The sequence below is a fragment of the Oncorhynchus tshawytscha genome, linkage group LG19, assembly GCF_018296145.1.
Source record: "Oncorhynchus tshawytscha isolate Ot180627B linkage group LG19, Otsh_v2.0, whole genome shotgun sequence".
Taxonomy (NCBI): domain Eukaryota; kingdom Metazoa; phylum Chordata; class Actinopteri; order Salmoniformes; family Salmonidae; genus Oncorhynchus; species Oncorhynchus tshawytscha.
The window spans coordinates 8,709,552-8,733,637 of NC_056447.1; the positions used below are offsets into that span (position 1 = coordinate 8,709,552).

The window sequence follows — 24,086 nt, forward strand, 5'->3', positions numbered from 1 at the left end:
TGCTGCAGTGACAGGAGGCAAATACCTTCCCCCAAACCTGGAAGAACTCCACTGGGGAGAAGACGGGCAATCCACCCCCAGGTGATCTGTCGTCCAACGACACTGCTCCATCAAAGTATCATTAACAACCAATGGTTCACCCGAATTCAAAGCCATCCAGAGCCAACCAGGGGTAGCATATCATCCCCGGAATCCGGACTCAGAACATTGCCAGAGAAACCGTAATGAGCGTCATTCTGCTGGGATGACACCCCTATCAACTCCGACCACTGCTGCTGCTCTCTCCCGGCCTCAGACAACCCCATTCCTGAGGTTTCTTCACCGGATGACCCTTCACCAACAGCCCCAATCTTTCTCACAAAGTCAGCCCGACGCCCAATGGAAGTTGAACACAGCCGGAGACAATGTCACACTAACTGGTCTGAGCCAAAGCCCGCTGAGCAGGCAAACAGGACAGCACTCATGAGTATCACACATTTTTATTGTGAAACCACATGCCCTACGGCACGGTCGGAGGATCAAACTCAGCTGGTAAGCCTTTTTGAACTCTCACCACTGGCCATCTTACTCAAGCAAGGAAGCAGAACAGCAGAAAGTATTGGGTTTTTAGTAAACACAAATCCTACCCAAGAAAGGAAGCATTAGCTACACAAGCAGAGCAGAGAGTAGTTAGCTTTTAGCACAAAAAAAAAGCAATATCATGACCCAAAACTCGCAATATCTAGGGGGAAAATAACTCTCTCTCCACTAACAGACATCTAAGTCAGAGCCAAATCTTGTAGTTTTTGTGTGCTTGAAAAGTGTGTAAATTGCGTGACATGTTCTTCCTTCAGGTGAGCTGAAGAGTGAAGAATTTAGGAAATTAATGCAAGCCTGATATTATAGCGGCGGGGCTTCTAAGGGTGGGCTCGGCATCCATTGGCCAGCTGGGCCTGAATACTGTATGACGGGTTGTGGACTCACCATAGTATGTTATACTGAGTGAACGACTGAAATGGAACAGCCTGTTATATATTATCCTATCCCCTCTCTCCATGAGTAAAATTGTTTCTTGACAACTTTTCCATTGTTTCCAAGTAGACGCATTCTTGAATGAAGTCATGAATAGGTCAGATACAGACCATCGTCAGAATTTTACACCATGTTGTAAAATTGACTAATTAAATTTTTCTGATAAAATGATCATCCTGATCTGTTAGTGAATGATATATATAATGACACACTATATGACCAAAAGTATGTGGACAATGGCTCATTGAACATCTCATTCCAAAATCATAGCATTAACATGGAGTTGGTCTCCTCTTTGCTGCTATTAAAGCCTCCAGTCTTCTGTGAAGGCTTTCCACTAGATGCTGGAACATTGCTGCGGGGACTTGCTTCCATTCAGCCACAAGAGCATTAGTGAGGTCAAGCACTGATGTTGGCGTTCCAATTCATCCCAAAGGTGTTCGATGGGTTGAGGTCAGGGCCCTGTGCAGGCCAGTTCAGTTCTTCAACACCGATCTCGACAAGCCATTTCTGTATGGACTTCGCTTTGTGCATGGGGGCATTGTCATGCTGAAACAGGGAAAGGGCCTTTCACAAACTGTTGCCACAAAGTTGGAAGCACAGAATCGTCTAGAATGTCATTGTATGCTGTAGCGTTAAGATCTCTCTTCACTGGAACTAAGGGCCTAGCCCAAACCATGAAAAACAGCCCCAGACCATTATTGCTCCTCCACCAAACTTTACCGTTGGCACTATGCATTGAGGCAGGTTGCGTTCTCCTGGCATCTGCCAAACACAAATTTGTCCGTCGGACTGGCAGATGGTGAAGACGATTTTTATGCACTACGTGGTTCAGCATTCAGTGGTCCAGTACTGTGAGCTTATGTGGCCTACCACTTCACGGCTGAGATGTTGTTTCTCCTAAACGTTTCCAAATCACAATAACAGCACTTACTGTTGACAGGGGCAGCTCTAGTAGGACAAAAAAACAGACTTGTTGGACAGGTGGCATCCTATGATGGTGCACATTGAAAGTCACTGAGCTCTTCAGTTATGGCCATTCAACTGCCAATGTTTGTCATTGGAGATTGCATGGCTGTGTGCTCTATTTTATACACCTCTCAGCAACGGGTGTGGGTGAAATACCCGATTTCCACTCATTTCAAGGGGTGTCCACATACTTTTGTTCATGTAGTGTACATCCCACATTTAGAGATCTGATGTTATATGGTTTGCAACCATATGGTTTGAAAAATGGTCACCATTTGGACAGAATGTAAACAGACTGTGATGCTCTAGACAAGTGAAAGATGTACAGAAACATTTTCCTTGCTTCGGTTGGTGGTAAACCTATTAGAATATTCTGTAGATATGCAGCTTAACCCTAGATAATTAATGGGTTTGCTTGAATCTTGCAAATTCTTGCCGTAAAAAAGAAAGGCAAAAAAACCTACGCAAAAAAATAATAATTCAGCCAGTGATTCTCCCTAGGGATCCTAAATGCTGAGCAGACACTGTGAGTAAAACTTCAGTGCTCCATAGTTGGATTGCTTCCTTGACTTGACAGTTGAACAAAGCTCTCCCAGTATCAGCTCCCAAACTGTATCTATTTGTCGACCGCAGAATGTCTCTGGAATGCCAACTATAGTTTAAGTTTAGACAAAGACAGATGGCAGGTAAAACCTGAACGTTTCACTCCAATAATGTGCTCTTGACTTTTCTGTGAGACTATGGGAATATAAAAACATGTTCCATTCAACTGTGGACCAAATCTCACTTATCTTTGACTTTCTGAAGTGTATGTTTGCACTTGAAAAACATCTGTGGCATTGCATTGTGTTCTGAGAATTTGTTAAATAAAAAATAAAAATTACATTTTGGATGACAAAGAATGCAAAGCGGTTTCAGGGCGGTATTTGCTAAAGAATGCTTCGATATAATTAGGACTGCAAGCCTTCCTGCCTTGCTCCTGTCTCCATCTTTGAGTAGCAACCAAATTATATGCTACATGATTCATGAATACAATGTTCTCCTTCCATGGAGGTCCAAGTGAAGTGTTTTGAGCTGAGATCTATGTAATAGACATGGCCAGTGAACTATGGCCAGTGAACCAAGATGTCCATTTGAAGGGCAAGGAACATACTTCCCACTAGGCACACACTGGTTGAGTCAACATTGTTTTAACGTAATTTGTTATTGGATTTGAACAAAGTAATCAATCAGTACTGTTTTCATTTAATTTCAACCAGCGTTGTTAGCATTGAAATTCGGTACAACTTCAACTTAAATAAATTGACATAACCTGACTAACAGGTTGTTATATCAATATAATTTCAATATAATCATCACAACTATGTATATGTTGAAATTGTGTTAAATTCCACATAAAAACATTAATATTTTTAATATTATATTCAATATATATGGTTGAAATTATGTTCAATTTTATATTTGATTAAACATGTTTTATTTGACCTTGTTTCAATGTTGATAGTGTTTGAATCAACGTCATCGTTTCAACATCATGCCATCAAGCTAAATAAAGAGGAATAAAATGAATTGAATAAATTCAATAAATTGAAATAAAATGTGAAGCCACAGTCCACTGATTCCTGCCTGAATAGTGACTCCTACTGGTATATGAAGGGTAGTGCACTTCAGTGAGAACAAGTCAACCATCCAGTTTCCTACCTCCATGTACCTTGCTTAGGTTTGGAAACAAGCTACATTTCAGTTGAGCTTGTAGCTAGGTATCCTGTCATTAATCTATGGTTGATTGGCTCTTTGGAAGTTTTGAAGTAGTTACCATTAGCTCTACAAATAGGATGCCAAATGCATGATATTAATAATATGTTTTCACCTTTGGTTGCTAAAATTCTAATAGCTAGCCTAATTTCAGTTTATGTGGCAAAACAAGCATATACTGTAGAGAATTATTGTACCATGTAAATTGCATTTTCAGCTGTTTGAAGCTGTGGACAAAACCAAAATGTAAAAAAAAATAAAAAAATGGAAGCATAGAAATAGCCCACATAGAATAGATCTGCCGCTTCTTAGATTTGCTTTCAATGAGAATGCCATATTTATAACTCATATTTCTATGTGAATTTGGTTTGGTTGCCCAAAAAGTTACATATTGCAGCTTTAACTGTAAGGTCTCTAATATTAAATAAAATCACATTTGTCACATGCTTAATAAACAGTAAAAGTCCAGTCTGGAGCATGAAGTCACAAGCTCTGCTGGTCGGTTACTGCGTAGCAACCAAGTGGTGCCAAAAGCCCTGGTCTGCCCTAGTGTCACACCTTGGTCTTAGTATTTTGTGTTTTCTTTAATTATTTGTTCAGGCCAGGGTGTGACATGGGTTTATTGTGTTGTCGTATTGGGGTATTTGTAGGCATTGGGATTGTGGCTGATTAGGGGTGTGTCTAGCATAGGCTTGGCTGCCTGAGGCGGTTCTCAATCAGAGTCAGGTGATTCTCGTTGTCTCTGATTGGGAACCATATTTAGGTAGCCTGGGTTTCACTGTGTATTTTGTGGGTGATTGTTCCTGTCTCTGTGTAGTGTTCACCAGATAGGCTGTAATTAGGTTTTCACGTTTCGTTTGTTGTTTTTGTATTTATTTAGTTATTTCATGTATCGCTATTTTTTTCATTAAAGAACATGAGTAACCACCACACTGCATTTTGGTCCGACTCTCCTTCGACAGACGAAAGCCGTTACACCTAGAATGCCTAAAAGAAATAACGATAGCCAGAAAAGCCATACAGAAAAAAAACATACGCCCGTTTTGGGCTCTAAAATATGTTTATTAAGTTCGATCCCCGCAGTGAATTATTTTCAAGTTTGCTACAAATCAAGATATTTCATTAAATAGTGATCCATTCTGACTTCTATGTTTGTCATCACACAGGACCACGTACTGACACAGACACCTCATGTTATTAATGTCATAATTTGATAATTATTCAACATGAATGCTGAAAATCCGCTGGTCTTATGTCAAAGGGTTTGTTATATAAAGTGTAATATAGGGATGCTCAAAATTCAATACATTACAACTCTATATCTGACATGGTACAGGTGTCTTCTTTTTTAAATTAAGCTCATAATCATGTGTGAGGTGCATACTTTTGTTTCAAAGTAGATTTGTTTAAGACTACCAAGAAACACTCTGTGTGACCCTGATTTAGCCCACTGTAGTAAAAGGTTTTAAAACCTCTCTGGGATATGTGGGACGGTAGTGTCCCAACTGGCCAACATGCAGTGAAAATGCAGAGCGCCAAATTAAAATAAATTACTATAAAAATTAAACTTTCATGAAATCACACATATTCAATATACCAAATTAAAGCTACACTTGTTGTGAATCCAGCCAACGTGTCAGATTTCAGAAATGAAGCGATAGGAACTTCAAGAAGGTCCCTTAGAAATCTGGATTCGCAATGAAACCCCATTGAAAAGAGTGACCTAAAAAAATAAACATGGAATGGTTTGTCCTCTGGGTTTTGCCTGTCAAATAAGTTCTGTTATAGTCACAGACATGATTCAAACAGTTTTAGAAACTTCAGAGTATTTTCTATCTAATAATATGCATATCTTAGCTTCTGGGCATGAGTAGCAGGCAGTTTAATTTGGGCACGCTTTTCATCCAAAATTCCCAATGCTGCCCCCTATCCTAGAGAAGTTTTAACATAGCTATGTAATGCTGACAAATGATGAATAAGGAAAATACATTATTCACTTTTGCTTAGGAAGTGGAATAAATTGAATAGAAACATAAAAACACAGCAAATCTAAAATGACTTTTTCTTCAGTCAACTGTGACTGCATGCCAAGGACATGACTTGACTGTAAATAAGGTATTTCATTTATTTTTAATTTTTTTGCCAACATTTCTAATAACATCTTTTGGCTTTGTCGTTATTGGGTATTGTGTTTAGATTGATGAGATTTTTTGCCTTAACGTAACAAAATGTGGAAAAAGGGAAAGTCTGAATACTTTCCAAATGCACGGTATCTGATGCTGTCTTGCCAAAAAGAGTATATCATGTCATAGTCTTTTTGGCCAGAGCTTCAGATACATGGGCTACACATTACAGGTATTCAAAAAGTTGGACCCATTCCAAAATGGACCTGGAGCTTTCCCACCCGGACCCGATATGCATAAATATATTTTTTACACATAGAAACACGTTTTAAACGGACACTATATAACAACTGGACTCGCTCCGATCCAAGGTGAGGGAAGCAGCAGAAAGGTATATTTCTAAGCTAATTTATTAACCAGAGCTGATAAAGCAAGAGGGAGAGTAGGAATACACAACAAAGCTTGTAGTCTGCCAAAAAACCAATCCCCCGCTCTAGCAGGCGGGGGAATGGCCGTGATACTGCTGTGAGTGACATTGGGTGCAGGGAGGTAGAGACTAGAGACAGCAACAAGCCAAGCCGACTTGCGCTATAGCAGACTAATAACTTCCATAGTTAAGTTATGTAGCATCCATTATGATTATGTAGTACCGTCTTGACTGCATAAAACTGGAAGAAGCTAGCCAGCTAGCGAGCTAGGCTAATTGAGGCTCCATGAGCTTTCTTACCTTACAGTTATAAATAACTACAACATTCATAATTTCAAGTAGCAGCCTACCTGTTGACTCTTGGTTGTTGTAGCCTACCTAGCCTAGGCAGCCGGCAGTGGTGGGCGCTAGATCTGCACAATCGTCTAGGCTTGATGTACATTCCTGGTAGTACACTCATGTCCCCGTGGACCGGCTCGTTCATAAAGCATCCTCCATTTAGGCTGCAAAGGCATACTTTTCCTCCTTAACTATCTTTGAAGGCAAAAAGGCGGGGAGAAAATGATCTAGAGCACACCACTATCGGCTGCCTAGGCTACAGCCTGTCCTCCTCTAACTTTTATTGATTAGACATCTCCTAACTTTTGCCATACACAGAGGCTCTATGACTGTAGCCTATTGCCACTTGATGACATGATTGGCCAATAACAATCTCCATGCGCCATGTGCCACTTGTGAAAAGAGCAGGGAAACTCTGTCAGGGTGGAATAGTATATTATTATGAACCAATCTGTGGTTGACTAATGACAAGTGACAAGTATCTAAGTATCAAGTGACAAGTATCTAATTACTGATGATTTGAAGCCTTGATGATTGAAGTCCGCTAGTGTATAGGATATTCGTAGGCCTATTATTTGGTAAGTGGTGTCACCAAGTCCTATTATTTAAGAGATAATACCCGAGAAGCCCGTGTTTGGAGAATATATTGGCATGGTTGATGTTAGGCCCGAGAGTTGAGGGTCGGCAAAACGTGCCAATATATCCTCCAAACACCGGCTTCAAGGACATTATCACTTTTATACAATGGGTTACCAACATATTAAAATAATGATTGACATATTTTCATTAAAAACATTATTTTGATTAATTGATTTACACTATTTCATTCCACAAGACATAGTCCCAACACAAGAGACACGACCCAGTCGTTCAGTCTTTTTGTTTTGGGTCTATGGAAGTGACCCAGTAGTTCATTCTGAATGTTCCATTGCCATACTGGCTTATCCCTTGCTTGCTAGCTTGCCAACTACGGCTAACTTACTTTCTGCAGCCAGAATAACATCAAAGTAGCTGCATTTGCATTTAAGCTGTTTTCTAGTGAAATTTATTTGGATGCATTCATAACAATGAGCTAATGATTCACGATTTCCCCTGGCATAGAAAATGTGCTCACTCATCAGGACACTGTTGTTCAGAGGAGCTAGCCAACAACAAAACATAATCACTTCAAACGGAAGCTTTTAAGACAGCAAACTAGCTGCACTTTGTTTAGTTTGACCTGTTTTCTATTGATATTTCTTTGTATGTATCCATAAAAATTATGCTAGTTCATGATTTTGACTGGCTGAGAAAAGCTGCCTGCCTGTCTGTCTCATCCCGACTCATTCATCACTATAGGACAGCTGGAGATCGAATTTGAATATTGAAACAATGTTGCAAATGTTGGCGAGACAGACAGCAAGGTTTATACAAATCTCCACTGTTTAAAAAATGTTAGTCTAAAAGAAATGTGAGATAATGTCTGAATGCTTTTCATAGTGGAGATCAGGTTTATAAATTTCCTGGCTGGGCCGATGAGACAGTGGATTGAGCAGTCAGATGCATAGACATTTTAAAGTCATATATTTAGCAGGTGGTAACTTCTGGAATAGAAACAGGCTGGAACGCTTTTTAAAATGTATTACATTTTAAATTTTTTTGGTATTTTCCCCCCAATTTCGAACTTGTCTCATCGCTGCAACTCCCCAACAGGCTCGGGAGGTGAAGGTCGAGTCATGCGTCCTCCAAAACATGACCTGCCAAACCACGCTTCTTAACACCTGCCAAACCCGGATGCCAGCTGCACCAATGTGTCGTAGGAAACACTGTTCACCTGATGACCGTGGTCAGCTTGCAGGCGCCCGACCTGCCACAAGGAGTCGCTAGAGCACAATGTGCCAAGTATGCTTTACTTGGTACATTGTGCTCTAGCGACTCCCTCCAGCCAAATATATTTTTAATTAATATACCGGTGTAGGATATTAGCCCATACAGGCAATCAGTCTACAAGATGTCCCTTTATTGTTTTACATTTTGTTTAGTTTCAGTACAATTATAGGCTACTGTTCAATACACCTAAGCATTTTCAATAGCTCAAGAAAAACGTAACCTAATTGTTCAATAAATGTTTCAAGAGAAAAAAGACAGCTGTATAATCGGCCTACAAGAATTTAGTTTATTTAGTTTCCTTTCAGTAAAAATAAGTACCGTTAATTTCTGTATGTACCTCGCTTTGTGCACAGTGGCATTGTCATCCTGAAACAGGAAAGGGCCTTCCACACATTGTTGCCACAAAGTTGGAAGCACAGAATCGTCATTGTAGACGATTCTGTGCGCCGACAGAGATGGCCGCCTCGCTTCGCGTTCCTAGGAAACTGCAGTATTTTGTTTTTTTACGTGTTATTTCTTACGTTGGTACCCCAGGTAATCTTAGGTTTCATTACATACAGTCGGGAATATATAATAAAGCTATTGTTGCTAATAAAGCTATTGTTGACTAACCCCAATCCGTACAAATTTGCGCAACCGCGGCATTCAAACAAGGCTGCAATGAAAACTAATGGGATTGTAGCGACTGTGTTGACATCAAAATCTGGGGTGTGAACTACGTTTCTATTCAAGCGTTGATTGACATGGTAATGGAGTTGAAAAGTTGAAATAACTGACCCCTCTGACACTGTACCTTAAATTGTGACGTGTCATAATGCAACTCATTCTGTGTTGTACTGCCTCTCTCAACCAGATGTAGCACTTCACTGGCAGATTTAAATCAAGAAAGGGACAGGGTAAGGGGGATACCTAGTCAAATGTACAATTGAATGCATTAATTTCTTGCGTCATCACTGCAAGCCATCATGACTCTCAAAAGCCGCGACGGCCGTTGTTTTTTTCTGAAGATAACTTTAGCACCGCCCTAAAAACATGATTCAAATAGGTATGTAATGACACATTATATGAACTCTTTATAGTGTTTTATTTACATTTTAGAGGTGATAAGTTGGATGGATCGGATGAAAAAGCAGTTTGCCCACACAGCTTATCTCCCTATTTCCCTATCACGCAGTAGGTTTCACTTTCACGCCATTTTTAAAAAGACCCGATGGAGCTCACTGCCTTCTTCAATCAGGCAGCTTGAAGGTTTTGTCATTGATTTTGCTGGAATGGGGAGAAATGTTCCTTTGCAATGGTATTCATATTACACTTTTTGGGCGCTAAAATAATGTAAATTGTACATTACAGCGCGATGTACAAAGGTGCGTTAGCTAACTAGAAATGTGTTAGTAAACCTGCTACAATCATGCAGTAACGTTACAGTGTTTAGTCAGTAAGAAGTTACACCGGTGGGCCCCGTTGGCAATAAATTAATAAAACAAAAAGCTTACCTTGACTTGGAAGTGTTCCAGTGTTGTGTTGGATAGTCATAGCCAGCTAGCTAACATAGCATCTCTCTGTTTGAGCCGGGTGTTTGAGTAGGCTAAACTAGCTAGCCGCATTTGCTAGCTAAGTGAAACAGAAAGTGAAAAAAATGATAATCTCTCTCTCGCTTCTCCTGCATTTTTAAATAAATAAATTTGTTAAAAACTGTTCAACTATTGTCTTTCTCTTTCTTTGAGTCAATTACTCACCATAGTTTATCCACTGCTATGCTAGCTAGCTGTAGCTTATGCTTTCAGTACCAGATTAATACTCTGATCCTTTGATTGGGTGGACAATATGTCAGTTCATGCTGCAAGAGCTCTGATAGGTTGGGGGACGTTCTCCAGAAGTTGTCATAATTACTGTGTAAGTCTATGGAAGGGGGCGAGAACCAAGAGCATCCTTGGTTTTGTATTGATTTCAATGTACCAAGAGGAGGACGGAAGCCTGCTGTCCTCCGGCTACACCATGGTACTACCCTACAGATTGATGTTGAGGCTACTGTACACCTTCATTGCAAAACAGTGTGTTTCAATCAATTATTTGGTGAAATGTCAATATATTTAGTATAATTTAATCTAAAAAGGATAACTTTAAATGTTACATTTTTGTTATTTTTATGAAGTTCACTGAGTAGGATGGTCCTTCCGTTTCTCATCTGAGGAGCCTCCACTGATGGAACCCCACTTCATGAAGCTCCCGACAAACAGATCCTGTGCTGACGTTGCTTCCAGAGGCAGTTTGGAACTCGGTACTGAGTGGCGCAAATCGAGGACAGACGAGTTTTCTGCGCTTCAGCTCTCAGCAGTCCCATTCCGTGAGCTTGTGTGTCCTACCACTTCTCGTCTGAGCTGTTGTTGCTCCTAGACGCGTCCTATGACGGTGCCACGTTGAAAGTCACTGAGCTCTCCAGTTAAAACATTCTACTGCCTCCTTTTGGCTATGGAGATTGCATGGTGGTGTGCTCGATTTTAGACACCTGTCAGCAACGGATGTGGTTGAAATAGCCGAATGCACTAATTTGAAGGGGACTCCACATACTTTTGTATATATAGTGTATGTGACCTGATGCACTCGTTATGTGGCTGTGGGAGCATATTCCAATACTTTCACCTCAAAATACTGGGTAGCTCTTGTCATTGTACATTGATTCTGCTTCCATTTGATAGTGTTTTTCTATTTGACCTATGATTTGTCTACTTTGCGAGTTGTACTGTTTTGCCAAAACCGATAATTTAGCTAGCATTATTGTTCACCATTTGATTGTTATTGAGCAACATAGAACAATGTTATACAATAACATTTTATTGAGACTTGTCTTATTACATTCCATATGTATCCCTATGTACCAAATAAACATTCAAGAGCTTCAGAATGTTGTGTAAGACAGTACACATTTGTTTGCTTTACAATGAGCATTAAACAGCAATGATCTCAAGTGCTGTAAATAAACACACAATAAAGACGTAACTTAGCCTTGGCTATTATATCAGCTCAGACAAGGGCTTGGTCTCCTGGCAAGTCCCCTCAGCACCCGAGGCAGCTACTGAAGAAGACGTTGCAGTCAGTCAGGCAGAACTCCATGGAGCAAACCATTTCCTCTGTCTATTTCAATCTGCCGTGACTGGGAGATGACGACATGCTCTAGCCCCTGAACACTGGAATCTGTGTGAACCACCACTCTGCACCCCTTTCCTCCTCTCCTCTCCCCAGAGCTTCCAAGCAGCCCCTCTCACACCCCCTCTCCTCTCTGCAAAATGTGAAGCAATACGCTACTGGGTCGGGCTACACCCAGCTATATTTATCCAGCACAATTTAGTCACGTCTTGTCAGCTGCAAGAGCAGAACCAAGCTACCCCAGCAGGCCCCTTGATTTTCTCCCATAGGACCCAGCCTCTGACAAGAACAGGCAGGCTACAAATTACCCAGAAACACTTCAGGGTTTTATCAGGCCTGAAGAAGATTTCAACAGGACAAAAGTTGGCATTGATATGCCTCTGTGTCGCCCTCCTTGCATATTGCCGTCTGCCTGCCAAAGCCATGTTGCGATACTCAAATGGCAGGAGATATTCAAACTGCATATTCAGGTCAACTGAAGACAGAGTAATTTCATACATCAACAGACAATCATGTTATATTTTCTGTGTAAGGTTGCTGGAAAGAAATGCTCTCTAGGTAGAACATACAAGGATGTTAGAGGAAAATTCATGTCGGGTTTCCATTGGTTTTGAGATAGTTAAAAGGGAGAGTTTTCCCAAAAACGCTACCACAACATTTCTAACAAGCACTATTGAGAGGACTCAAAATGTGTTGGTTGTGTTAGTGTAAGATACAGTATCCCATGATTTAACCACAGTGGCCTCATGAGTGTATGACTCACACTCAGACACTGTGTGGACCCGAGAGAACTCCCACAGACCAGCAGCAATAGACCTACATGTGACTCAAGTGTGCCATTTTGGAAGTAGCCGATGACTCACTAAAACATGTGAGCGACCACCAAGGCTGTCTATGTTTATATTATTAACAGAAGGAAAGTTTCATGGAGGGTTTAAATTACAAAGCCTCACAAGTATGTCTTCAAAGATATACTGTATGTTGACATATTTTCATAACAGATATTCAGTCATTTTAAGGAATGCATTTTTCCTTGTACGATCATTAATGTAGATTTGGCCATAGCTGATGTAAAGCTAATGGGTCCTGAAGTAAAATAACGAAAAAGTTTTCTTGGTATAACAGTTAATTGCTCTCTTACAAGTCCTTTTTTAATCTCCATTACTATCTCAACCTAATTGAAAGAAAAAAAAATACAATCAAATAGTAGGCATACTTGAAATCAGGAACTATTGAGATGGCAATCGGAACATTTTCTAAGCCTCTCACAGAAGCAGTTTTGTCTATATTAGGATGGGGAAGAAACAGGGATATTTTGATCAAGGTATTGCCATGTTGTTAAGCATCAGACCAGGCTCTTTTATCACACTTCCCCCATTGAATCATCCCAACACTGGATACGATTTTTATCCATGCATAGCCAATTTACCTCTACCTACATGTACATATTACCTCAATTACCTCGAGTAACCGGTGCCCCCACACATTGATTCTGTACCGAAACCCCCTGTATATAGCCTCGCTACTTTTATTGTTGTCACACGGCGTTTGCCCACTCCAGACCTCTCCCCGAGAGGCATGAGACGAGGGCGGACACGCTCTCCCTTCCCGAGGGAGCTGGGTGAAAGGTGGCCAGGTAGAGGTCAAGTTGTAAAAGGAACCCCTGGCACTGTGCTGCCGTCCCATCATACTCCCTGGGAAGGGAGAGATGCATCCCACTGGGACTGGCTCCGGATGGGACGGGTAGAGGTAACCCCGGTTGTGCTGGTCGAGGCACTGGAGAGACTTCCTGTCTGTATTACCCATTTTATGCAGGAATTGAACAACTTATTTACACTGTTACATTAGCATAGAGAAGCAGATTTGTACTGCCTATTGGGCAAATCAGATACTGTTTTTATCAGAAAATGAATGTTTTAAAATGATAACTTCGCCTGAGAACTGAAGACATTGGTTAGCTCCCTGATCTCATGCCTACTCTTCAGCTCGATGGGCTAACACAGACTTCTTCAAAACCAGATATGATAAGATCTTCTCCAGTACTTCATTGGTCGCCAAAGGGGAAATGTAATGCCTTGACCTTAGCTGATCGGGTTAACACAGTCTATTCAAACCCAGTTGGTCACGCTGGTCTGATCATGAAATCCACGCCATTAAATTCCCCAACAGTTCTTATCAACAATAAATATGCTGGGCGGTGCTGTTTAACTTTGTGTTACACTTGTTTTTCCTACTACCTTGAGGGAGAAAATGTAACGATTGCACTTTTCGGGGACAGAAACACTGGCTTTGACTTGGGTATCTTCACAAGTGCACTTTCTAGTTTGAGAAACAGACGCCTCACAAGTCCTCAGCTGGCAGCTTCATTAAATAGTACCTGCAAAACACCCGTCTCAACGTCAACAGTGAAGAGGTGACTTCGGGATGCTGGCCTTCTAGGCAGAGTTGAAAAGAAAAAGCCATATCTCAGGCGGGAATAAGTACAAGTAGAGATGGAAAGCCCTATCATATGGTAAGTTTTACTAGGGTTATAAAGTTACACTTATTCCGCCTGGTGGGGGAAGAGCGGGAGAAGGCATAGGGAATGTCCAAATTAAGAAATGTGGATTCTCACAACGGATTTTGCCCCCGGCCACATGCAGAAAGGTCATTAATAACACAGAACTCACTCGAATAGTGAAACCTGCTGTCTTAAGCTGCCAGGATAAAAAGCAGACAGGAAGAGGAGGGAGCTTTACCTTCATTAGAACACTGTCAACATTGATTTTCTTTCCCATGCTCTGCAATGTTATGGCATCCTCTTATTTCCATATGATTTCAAACGGTGGCGTAGGCAGAAATCCGTTGATGGCAGAGCCAGCAAAAATGTATGTGGTCCAAAATTTGCGAACTTAAATCAACATTAAATTATCATAAAAGTATAGCTTACCCTATGCTTTACTGTATACTATACCCCACACATGTGATGGCCTACGTAAATCCATGACTCATGCATTTAACATGCGACTCACACAGACCTACATATAATAAACCAGACCTATAGTTAGACTAAAACAACTTTTTTAAAGTTAAGTTATGTCCCCCCATCTTTGACTTTTCTTAAATAAGTCTATTTAACACACTATTGTGTTAGACTCTTAATATCACAAACAGAATTTGTGTTATAAGCAGTTTTAAGAGGACATGTTATTTTTTTTCCCTGCCAGGCCTGTGCAACTGATGATGACCCATCAAAACGACACCTAAACCAGTGGTCACCAACCGGTCGTAAAAAAACAACAACGATAAAGCCCTGCGATCCTATTGTTTTTATTTGTTTTGTGATGCTGGCGGTAAGTGCACTTGATTCAGCAGCCCCAGCGCCTGGTAGGCAGGGCTCCCATATTGAACCATTACATGTGTCTGAAGGTAGAAGAACTCCCCCTACCCGACAGGCCCAGAGAGCAAATCAAGTGCACCTACAGGCCTGTCGCTGGCCAATCAGATAACTGCAGACACGTGATCTGAGCTTCCTCGAGCCATAGGTTGCGGTCCAAACACTTAAAAGACACACCCTATCCCCTCAGCCCTCAAATTAAGTGGACACCTCTGATGACGTATCATGACGCCAGACGAGTATACAATTGCAGGGCAAGGGGCAAGGGAGGAAGGAATTATTTTTAAATTAACCACCCTTGGCCGGAAATTCGTCACTCGTTCATTCCGCGATGATTGTGTTTTCAGCCACCATTAGCTTGTGGGCCCCATATGCGCTACAGTCAATTTTGAGTGCATGTCTACTTATTAAATTAATAAGATCTCGGCTTGCATTTTGACTCAGAAAGTGATCTTTAGCAAATTCTCCTACAGAGTGACAAGCATGTAAGACGTTTTGATGTCTATATAGTATCAGAAAGAGACGATTCTGCAGTTTCCAAATCACCTATCCTTACTAAACTCTTAAAAATAACCCCCTGAGCTCCCACGTGCACTTGCAACACTCAAAGCACAGTAATATATTTAAACAGACAATATGCCATTCTGTTCTTTTGAAATACTTTTTTTTTCATAAATTCATTCCTTAAGAACTGCCCTTAACTAATTAATCATTTCTGTTCTTTGTGATGGTGTTTATTTAATGGATTTTAACACTTGAATTGTTTATTTTTTTGTGTTTTTTTAATTTTGTACATGTAGCCTACAGTTACATAAACAAATGAATTCTATTGTGTTCTTTGAAATACATTATATTTTGTATAGCGTTACCGAACACCCTCATAAACACAACCAAATGATTATTCTTCCGATAGTATATATGAAATGTGTTTATTAGACTGTTGACTTTCGAAAGACACGTCATTGGCCCGAAGGGATCCAACGAGGCCTGGCTTTTCTAGTGTTAATCACTAGCATGTTGGCCAATCGAATTAGATCAGGTTTGCGTGAGACACGCACCTCATAATAGGCTGTAGCCTATATAGACCAGAACAGTGGTCCACAACCTTTTCTTAGTCAAGATCACTTTATGAGTCACAATGCAAGTAGAATGCTATTCTCTGTGGGCGCGGGAGATCATGTGTGCCTACAATGCATTGTGTGATATCAGTTAAATGATCAAATAGCCTATAGGGCCTAACTAAAGTGCATTGGGGGAGAAGCACAGGACAAAGTTCTATTTCCAATTCAATTCAATTCCCCATGCATTTGCCTACTTTCATAATAAATGTAGAGTCTCTTATATTTCAAAACTCGAGTCTCAAGCTAGGCTATATGATTACACTGGTAAAGGGCCGGTTGTTGTATCCTATTACTTGCAAGGCACAACAGAGCATACATTTAAATAACTCCATTTTTTATTTCATGTCATGTCTCAGCGGAGGGAGGGATCGAGCGTGTGTCGAAGTGGAGAAGCGGGGTTCATGATTTCTAAGAATGTTTAATAAAAATGTTTGTAACGCTGATCATTGTCTCTGAATGTACTGGAAGCCCTTCATGGCAAAATCACTGATATCAAATAACTTGGCAAAAGCTCCAACATCACATTTACTTGTTTTTGCTAGCCAAGTTGGCTAGAGAGTCAACACAGTGATAGCTGCTGTTTTCTGAACATGGTATCAGCGCAAAGTGACACGTGCCAGAGCCCACATATTATTTGGAAATTAATCAGTTTAACCTGTATTTAACTACGCAAGTCAGTTAAAAACAAATTCGTATTTACAATGACGGCCTACCCCGGCTAAACCCGGACGACGCTGGACCAATTGTGTGCCGCCCTATGGGACTCCCAATCACGGCCGTATGTGATACAGCCTAGATTCAAACCAGGGACTGTAGTGACACCTCTTGTACTGATATCCAGTGCCTTAGACCGCTGTGCCACTCAGGAGCTGATTTCTTTTTACAATTTGTTTTTATAGTTTTCCCCCCTGTAAATAAAGAATAATTCATATTCATTACATAGGCCTAACTGAAATTGATTTTATGTAAGATGTCCTTTAGTGTTCTGAAAGGCATCTGCCAAATACCATATATTATTATTATTGTATTATTATTATTATTATTATTGTTATTGTCAATATCCCTTTTGTATATTCCTATTCCTTTTCCCACCCCCTCCCTACTGCTTGCTATGAATTCTATCTGATGGTGTATGCATGTTTAGACCAGTGCTTGACTTGGACTGAAATAGGTGCCAGTACTCATTTCGAGTGCCGGTACCGTTTATATTTAGTTGCAGGAACTTCTCAATACTTTTGAACTAGTATTCTATAGGAGGTGCAGGAACTCAAGCAGGAGAAATGGTGCCGGTACTCAGTTTCGTTGAGGTCCTGCCCCAGTCAAGTACAATGCAAATAACGTCCCATTTGGAACACTGACGAGTAAAGCATTTTTTCCCTCAAGCCTATTTGGTGGGCCTGGATCCCCTACACCTGTGCCTGCACCCACCCAGACCCAGTCGTGCCTACGCCCCTAGTATCAAGCAAAAGGTTGTAATAAAATGATGTGTCCTTTGGGGCCGATTCCGATTGTAGTAGTAGCAGTACTAGTCTTAGCCAGTGGAGGGCACTTATCCAATGCAAATAACAATGCTCAGTGCACATACCATTCATTAAACAATGTCAGAACGTTTGGAAATACCACCTACAGCAGATGTACAATATCAGGAAGATTGGGTATACAGCCTATAGCAGACATAGCGAAGATCAAGAACTAATGTAAGAGGTTGATCTTATCACGACTGTCACCCCATGGGCCCTTGTCAAAACAAGTGAATTACACTGAACAAAATGATAAGCACAACCTGTAAAGTGTTGGTCCCATGTTTCATGAGCTGAAATAAAAGATCTCAGAAATGTTCCATACACAAAAAGCATGTTTCTCAAAATGTTGTGCACAAAATCGTTTACATCCCTGTTAGTGAGCATTTTTCCTTTGCCAAGGTAATCCATCCACCTGACAGGTGGCATATCAAGAAGCTGACTAAACAGCATGATCATTACACAGGTGCACCTTGTGCGGGGGACAGTAAATGGCCATTCTAAAATGAGCAGTTTTTCACATGACACAATGCCACAGATGTCTCAGGTTTTGAGGAAGCGTGCAACTGGCATGCTGATGCAGGAATGTCCACCAGAGCTGTTGCCAGAAAATGTTATGTTAATTGCACTAACATAAGTCACCTCTAATTCCGTTTTAGAAAACTAGGCAGCACGTTCATCCGGCCCCACAACTACAGACCACGTGTAACCACTCCAGCCCAGGACCTCCACGTCCGACTTTTTCACCTTCGGGATTGTCGGAGACCAGCCACCAGGACAGCTGATGAAACTGTGGGTTTGCACAACCAAAGTATTTCTGCACAAACTGTCAGAAACCGTCTCAGGGAAGCTCATCTGTGTGCTAACCAGAGTCTTGACCTGACTGCAGTTTAGCGTCGTAACTGACTTCAGTGGGAAAATGCTTACCTTCGGTGGTCACTGGCACGCTGGAAAAAGTGTGCTCTTCACAGAAGAATCTTGTGTTTAACTGTACTGGGCAGATGGCATTGTGTGGGTGAGCGGTATGCTGATGTCAACGTTGTGAACAGAATGCCTCGTGGTGGCGGTGGGGTTATGATATGGGCAGGCATAAGCTACGGATAACGTACACAATTGCATTTTATCTATGGCAATTTGAATGCACAAAGATACCGTGACGAGATCCTGAGGCCCATTGTTTGTACCATTCCCCCGCCACCATCACCTCATGTTTCAGCATAATAATGCAAGGCCCCATGTCGCAAGGATCTGTACACAATTCCTGAAAGCTGAAAATGTCCCAGTTCATCCATGGCCTGCATACTCACCAGAAATTTCACCCATTGAGCACGTTTGGGTTGCTGTGTACGACAGCATGTTCCTGTTCCCGACAATATCCAGCAAATTCGCACAGCTTTGAAGAGGAGTGGGACAACATTCCACGGGCCACAAACAACAGCCTGATCAACTCTATGCGAAGGAGATGTGTCCCGCTGCATGAGGCAAGTGGTGGTCACATCAGATACTGACTGGTTTTCTGATCCACTGCCCTACATTTTTTTAAAGGTATCTGTCACCAACAGATGCATATCTGTACTCCCAGTCATGTGAAATCCATAGATTATGGCCTAATTAATTTATTTCCATTGACTGATTTCCTTATGTGAACTGTAACTCAGTAAAATATTTTAAATTGTTGTATGATGCGCCTATACTTTTGTTCATAGGGAATAGGTTGCCATTTGGGTTTCAACCTTTGTGATTAAGTGGACTGCGAAACCATGTCTCTAACATCGATGTCTGTATATGGATGTCTATACTACATAATTACATGTACAATGGCTTGCGAAAGTATTCACCCCCCTTTTCATATTTTCTTGCCTTACAACCTGGAATTAAAATGGATTTGTTGGAGGTTTGTATCATTTGATTTACACAACATGCCTACCACTTTGAAGATGCAAAATAAGACAAAAAAAAACAACAGAAAACTTGAGCGTACATAACTATTCTCCCCACAAAGTCAATACCTTGTTAAAGCCACCTTTTGCAGGAATTACAGCTGCAAGTCTCTTGGGGTATGTCTCTATAAGCTTGGCACATCTAGCCACTGGGATTTTTGCACCTTCTTCAATGCAAAACTGCTCCAGCTACTTCAAGTTGGATGGATTCTGCTGGCGTACAGCAATCTTTAAGTCATACCACAGATTCTCAATTGTATTGAGGTCTGGGCTTTGACTAGGCCATTCCAAGACGTTTAAATATTTCCCCTTAAACCACTCGAGTGTTGCTTTAGCAGTATGCTTCGGGTCATTGTCATGCTGGAAGGTGAATCTCTGTCCCAGTCTCAAATCTCTGGAAGACTGAAACAGGTTTCTCTCAAGAATTTCCCTGTATTTTGCACCATCCATCATTCCTTCAATTCTGACCAGTTTCCCAGCCCCTGCCGATGAAAAACATACCCATGAGGGGTGATGAGGGGTGTTGGGTTTGCGCTAGACATAGAATTTACCTTGATGGACAAAAAGCTCAATTTTAGTCTGATCTGACCAGAGTACATTCTTACATATATTTTGGGAGTCTCCCACATGCATTTTGGCAAACACCAAACGTGTTTGCTTATTTTTTTCTTTAAGCAATGGCTTTTTTTCTAGCCACTCTTCCGTGAAGCCCAGCTCTGTGGAGTGTATGGCTGAAAGTGGTCCTATGGACAGATACTCCATTCTCCGCTGTGGAGCTTTGCAGCTCCTTCAGGGTTATCTTTGGACTCTTTGTTGCCTCTCTGATTAATGCTCTCCTTGCCTGGTCCGTGAGTTTTGGTGGGTGGCCCTCTCTTGGCAGGTTTGTTGTGGTGCCAAATTCTTTACATTTTTTAATAATAGATTTAATGGTGCTAATTCGGATTTTCAAAGTTACTGATTTTTTTTTATAACCCAACCCTGATCTGTACTTCTCCACAACTTTGTCTCTGACCTGTTTGGAGAGCTCCTTGGTCTTCATGGTGCTGCTTGCTTGGTGGTGCCCCTAGCTAGTGGTGTTGCAGACACTGGTGCTTTTCAGAACAGGTGTATATATACTGAGATCATGTGACAGATCATGTGACACTTGGATTGCACATAGGAGGACATCATTTAACTAATTATGTGACTTCTGAAGGTAATTGGTTGCACCAGATCTTATTTAGGGGCTTCATAGCAAAGGGGCGGAATACATACGCACGCACCACTTTTCCATTTTTTATTTATTTGAATTATTTATATTTTTAGTTATTTTTTAAATTTAATTTCACTAATTTGGACTATTTTGTGTATTTCCATTACATGAAATCAAAATCAATTTCAATTACAGGTTGTAATGCAACAAAATAGGAAAAAACGCCAAGGGGGATGATTACTTTTGCAAGGCACTGTACATTGTTGCCATCCTATTCTACGATGATGTACAAAGGGCCAAAAAATAAGTCCTGTGTGATTTGCGCCGTATTTATACACTGTCGGATTTGCATGCCCAGTATGTTGCATCTACATAATGTGCATTTACAGTGTAACATAACATTTTAGTTAGTAAACTGTTTAAAGTGGGGGGTGAATTCAGGGGTGCTGGCTGCATTAGTCAGAGAGCTCCAGTCACCAACGACTAATCTCGTCAATTCCCTTAAACAAGGATTGGATTCATTAATCTAATGTGCAGACACTTGTAGTCTGTGCAGTTTACCCTTCTGGCAACTCACACAGAACACATGGGCTCCTTGTATAGAAGCTCCAAGAAGCCCAGCGTCAAACTCCATATTTGTTTAGCTCTGTTACCATAGCCACAAAATACACAGAGGTAGAGAATGAGATGTAGTAGTTTTGACTGGAAAGGATAGAGCTTTTGTCAGATTAGACTTTTTGTTGCAGGTTAGGATAATTAACGTAGCAGTTAAGGAGAATTAGGTTTATGAACCCGAGTCATTTAGCAACAGCTCCACAGACCAGAGAAATCATTAGAGTGACTTTTCTATAGCATTCTGCTGTCGTACAATGACGTACAAGTTCGTCCAGTTCAAGCTGCGAGCAATGTGGCACCCCGTGACACAGGAACAAGATGCAAACACAGAGGAGGTGAGGTCAGAGATGCATATTCCAGGTAGTTTGTGAGGTGTTCCTGACAGCTTGTGGTTGGAAGGGTGAGGGTGACAGGGGGGGGGGGAAGAAAGGCGCAGACTCTGGAACATCTGTTTAGCATTAGTGCTATCGGGTCAGCAGTTTAACACTACAGGCTGTGGTGCCAACTGATATCAATGCTATCACCTGATAACATCCCATTACAGTGCTACAGATGACATTCACTACACAGGCTTTGAAGGTTGAAACGATTCCCTAAACTAGACTTAACAAGCAGTTTTCCACTCAGACCAAGTGGCATTCCCAACCCCAGACTGGGGCTCATCACTGTTTTCCCATTGGAGTTTAACTGGAGTAAAATGTCCAATGTGATTTGAAAGATCTAAGAGCCTGGCACAAACAATAAACTAAACATCTGTGCAATGGGGCCTGGGATACTCCTGCCAAATTGCCATGTGTACAGATTTCTGTAGGATCCAGTGAGCTTTTGAAAGGCATCGTTTCATTCCCTCACCAGATTCAGGGCGAACACCAGATTTGCCTTCCCCCAACCACAAACACTTCCAAAACTCCTCGTGGCCGGGAACTACACTGTGAGGTGCTGCTGCTCCTGATTCAATCTATCTCAGAACTGTGGGGCCAAGGGAGGAGAAGGGAGAGAGAGAGGAGAAGGGAGGGAGAGAGGAGAAGGGAGAGAGAGAGGAGAAGGGAGGGAGAGAGGAGAAGGGAGGGAGAGAGGAGAAGGGAGAGAGAGAGGAGAAGGGAGAGAGAGAGGAGAAGGGAGGGAGAGAGGAGAAGGGAGGGAGAGAGGAGAAGGGAGGGAGAGAGGAGAAGGGAGGGAGAGAGGAGAAGGGAGGGAGAGAGGAGAAGGGAGGGAGAGAGGAGAAGGGAGGGAGAGAGGAGAAGGGAGGGAGAGAGAGAGGAAGCCAGCTCTTTCTTGACACTCCACCACCTAAAGCTCATTTCCCTGGATGGGTGAAATCAAACCTTGCCTACCCTGGCCCTGGGCTGCTTCTGAAAGAGCTTTTCAGAGCTCGAGGAGGGGACCTCAAACTCACCTCCCTTTAAAGTTAGCTATCTAACGACTGACTGTACCCTCTACCAACACACTGCTCCCACAAAACTGTTCCTGAGCAAACATTACACATAAACTTCAACATCTGCTGTCTGAGACCTATAGCACTGCACAACACCTACAGCAGATCTCTCCAGGTGTATGTCATTTCATGTAAAACAGCAGTAAAATGTGTTTGAAAGAAAACTGACTGATCGATATCTAATGGTGTGGGATGAAGGTACCCCTATGCCCGGGTCCAATGTCAGTTTTTATTTTTTACCTCCCAAAAGTGAGGAGGGTGAAGGATCGATTAGCTGAACCTAAGTCAGCGATTAGAGGCAACTTCAACCCGGAAACCCAAGTGATTATGATTGATATGTATAGGAGAGAAGCCCCTGAAAGTGAGAGTTGACTTGAATAGCTACAGCTGTGACTTTCTGACATAACAGGGGATCAGCTGGGAGACTAATAGCTTGAAGAACTAATTTGGCTTGTTGCACTTACCTCCATGGCTGGGGCTGGGCAGACAGAGCAGGGGCAAGAAGGCACTCAGCAGGACCAAACGCAGGGCTCTCATATTGCCGGTGTAGTCCTCTGCAACTCACTCTCCATTCAAAGGGAACTGTCTTCCAGTTAATTTTGGGAGCCGAGTTGCTTCTGCATCTCTACTCTATGGAAGAGGGGTTGGGCCCCCGAAGTAAACGCCCCCCAAAAAGCCACAAGAGCCCTGCCTACGCCTCCCTTCAGCCCTTTGCCTAGCACACTCCCAGAGAGAGCCACGCCGCCCCTGGTGGAAAAAAGTACACAACTCTCCCTCGCCCCTTTCTACCCCCCGCTCTCTCAAATTACTGAGTCTGGCCACTCAACGTTGAAGGGCTCTTTATGTCTTCTGCCAGTAATTGGAATGGCCTTTAGAGACTGCAGGCTGGTGCTGTAGGGATAAACCTTTTGCTTTTAATTAAAGATGAAAATCAAGGTTGTTTCACTCTCTGTTGCTTTTGTCTCTTAAGTCTGGAGGCAGTGTCTCTGTTACTACTTGGTAGTAATAATGGTATTCACATGCAAATCCTACACTTGAATTCAATGGAATAACTTCTGAAAAGAGTACACAGTAAATCAAGGAGAGTTAAAATCAGTGTTAACATTTTAGGTTTAAATGGACTTTACTGGCGTTATCTTAACAGAGTGATACACTCTCTGGATTTGGTGCTGATCACTGAGTACTTTTAGCTCTACCAGAGACATGGAGTTAAATCTATGGAATATCTACATATTTGGGAGGGGTCTCAT

General features: G+C 41.7%; 1 protein-coding gene across 1 annotated transcript in view; it reads right to left on the bottom strand.

The window, feature by feature from the left end:
* Positions 1-23,432, bottom strand: part of cspg4 (chondroitin sulfate proteoglycan 4) — a 94,906-nt gene extending 71,474 nt beyond the window's left edge. The window contains exon 1 of the mRNA XM_024379030.2: positions 23,301-23,432. Coding sequence (XP_024234798.1) covers positions 23,301-23,373 — 73 coding nt within the window. The 5' untranslated portion in view covers positions 23,374-23,432. The remainder of the gene's footprint in view (positions 1-23,300) is intronic.
* Between the last annotated feature and the right edge of the window lie 654 nt (positions 23,433-24,086).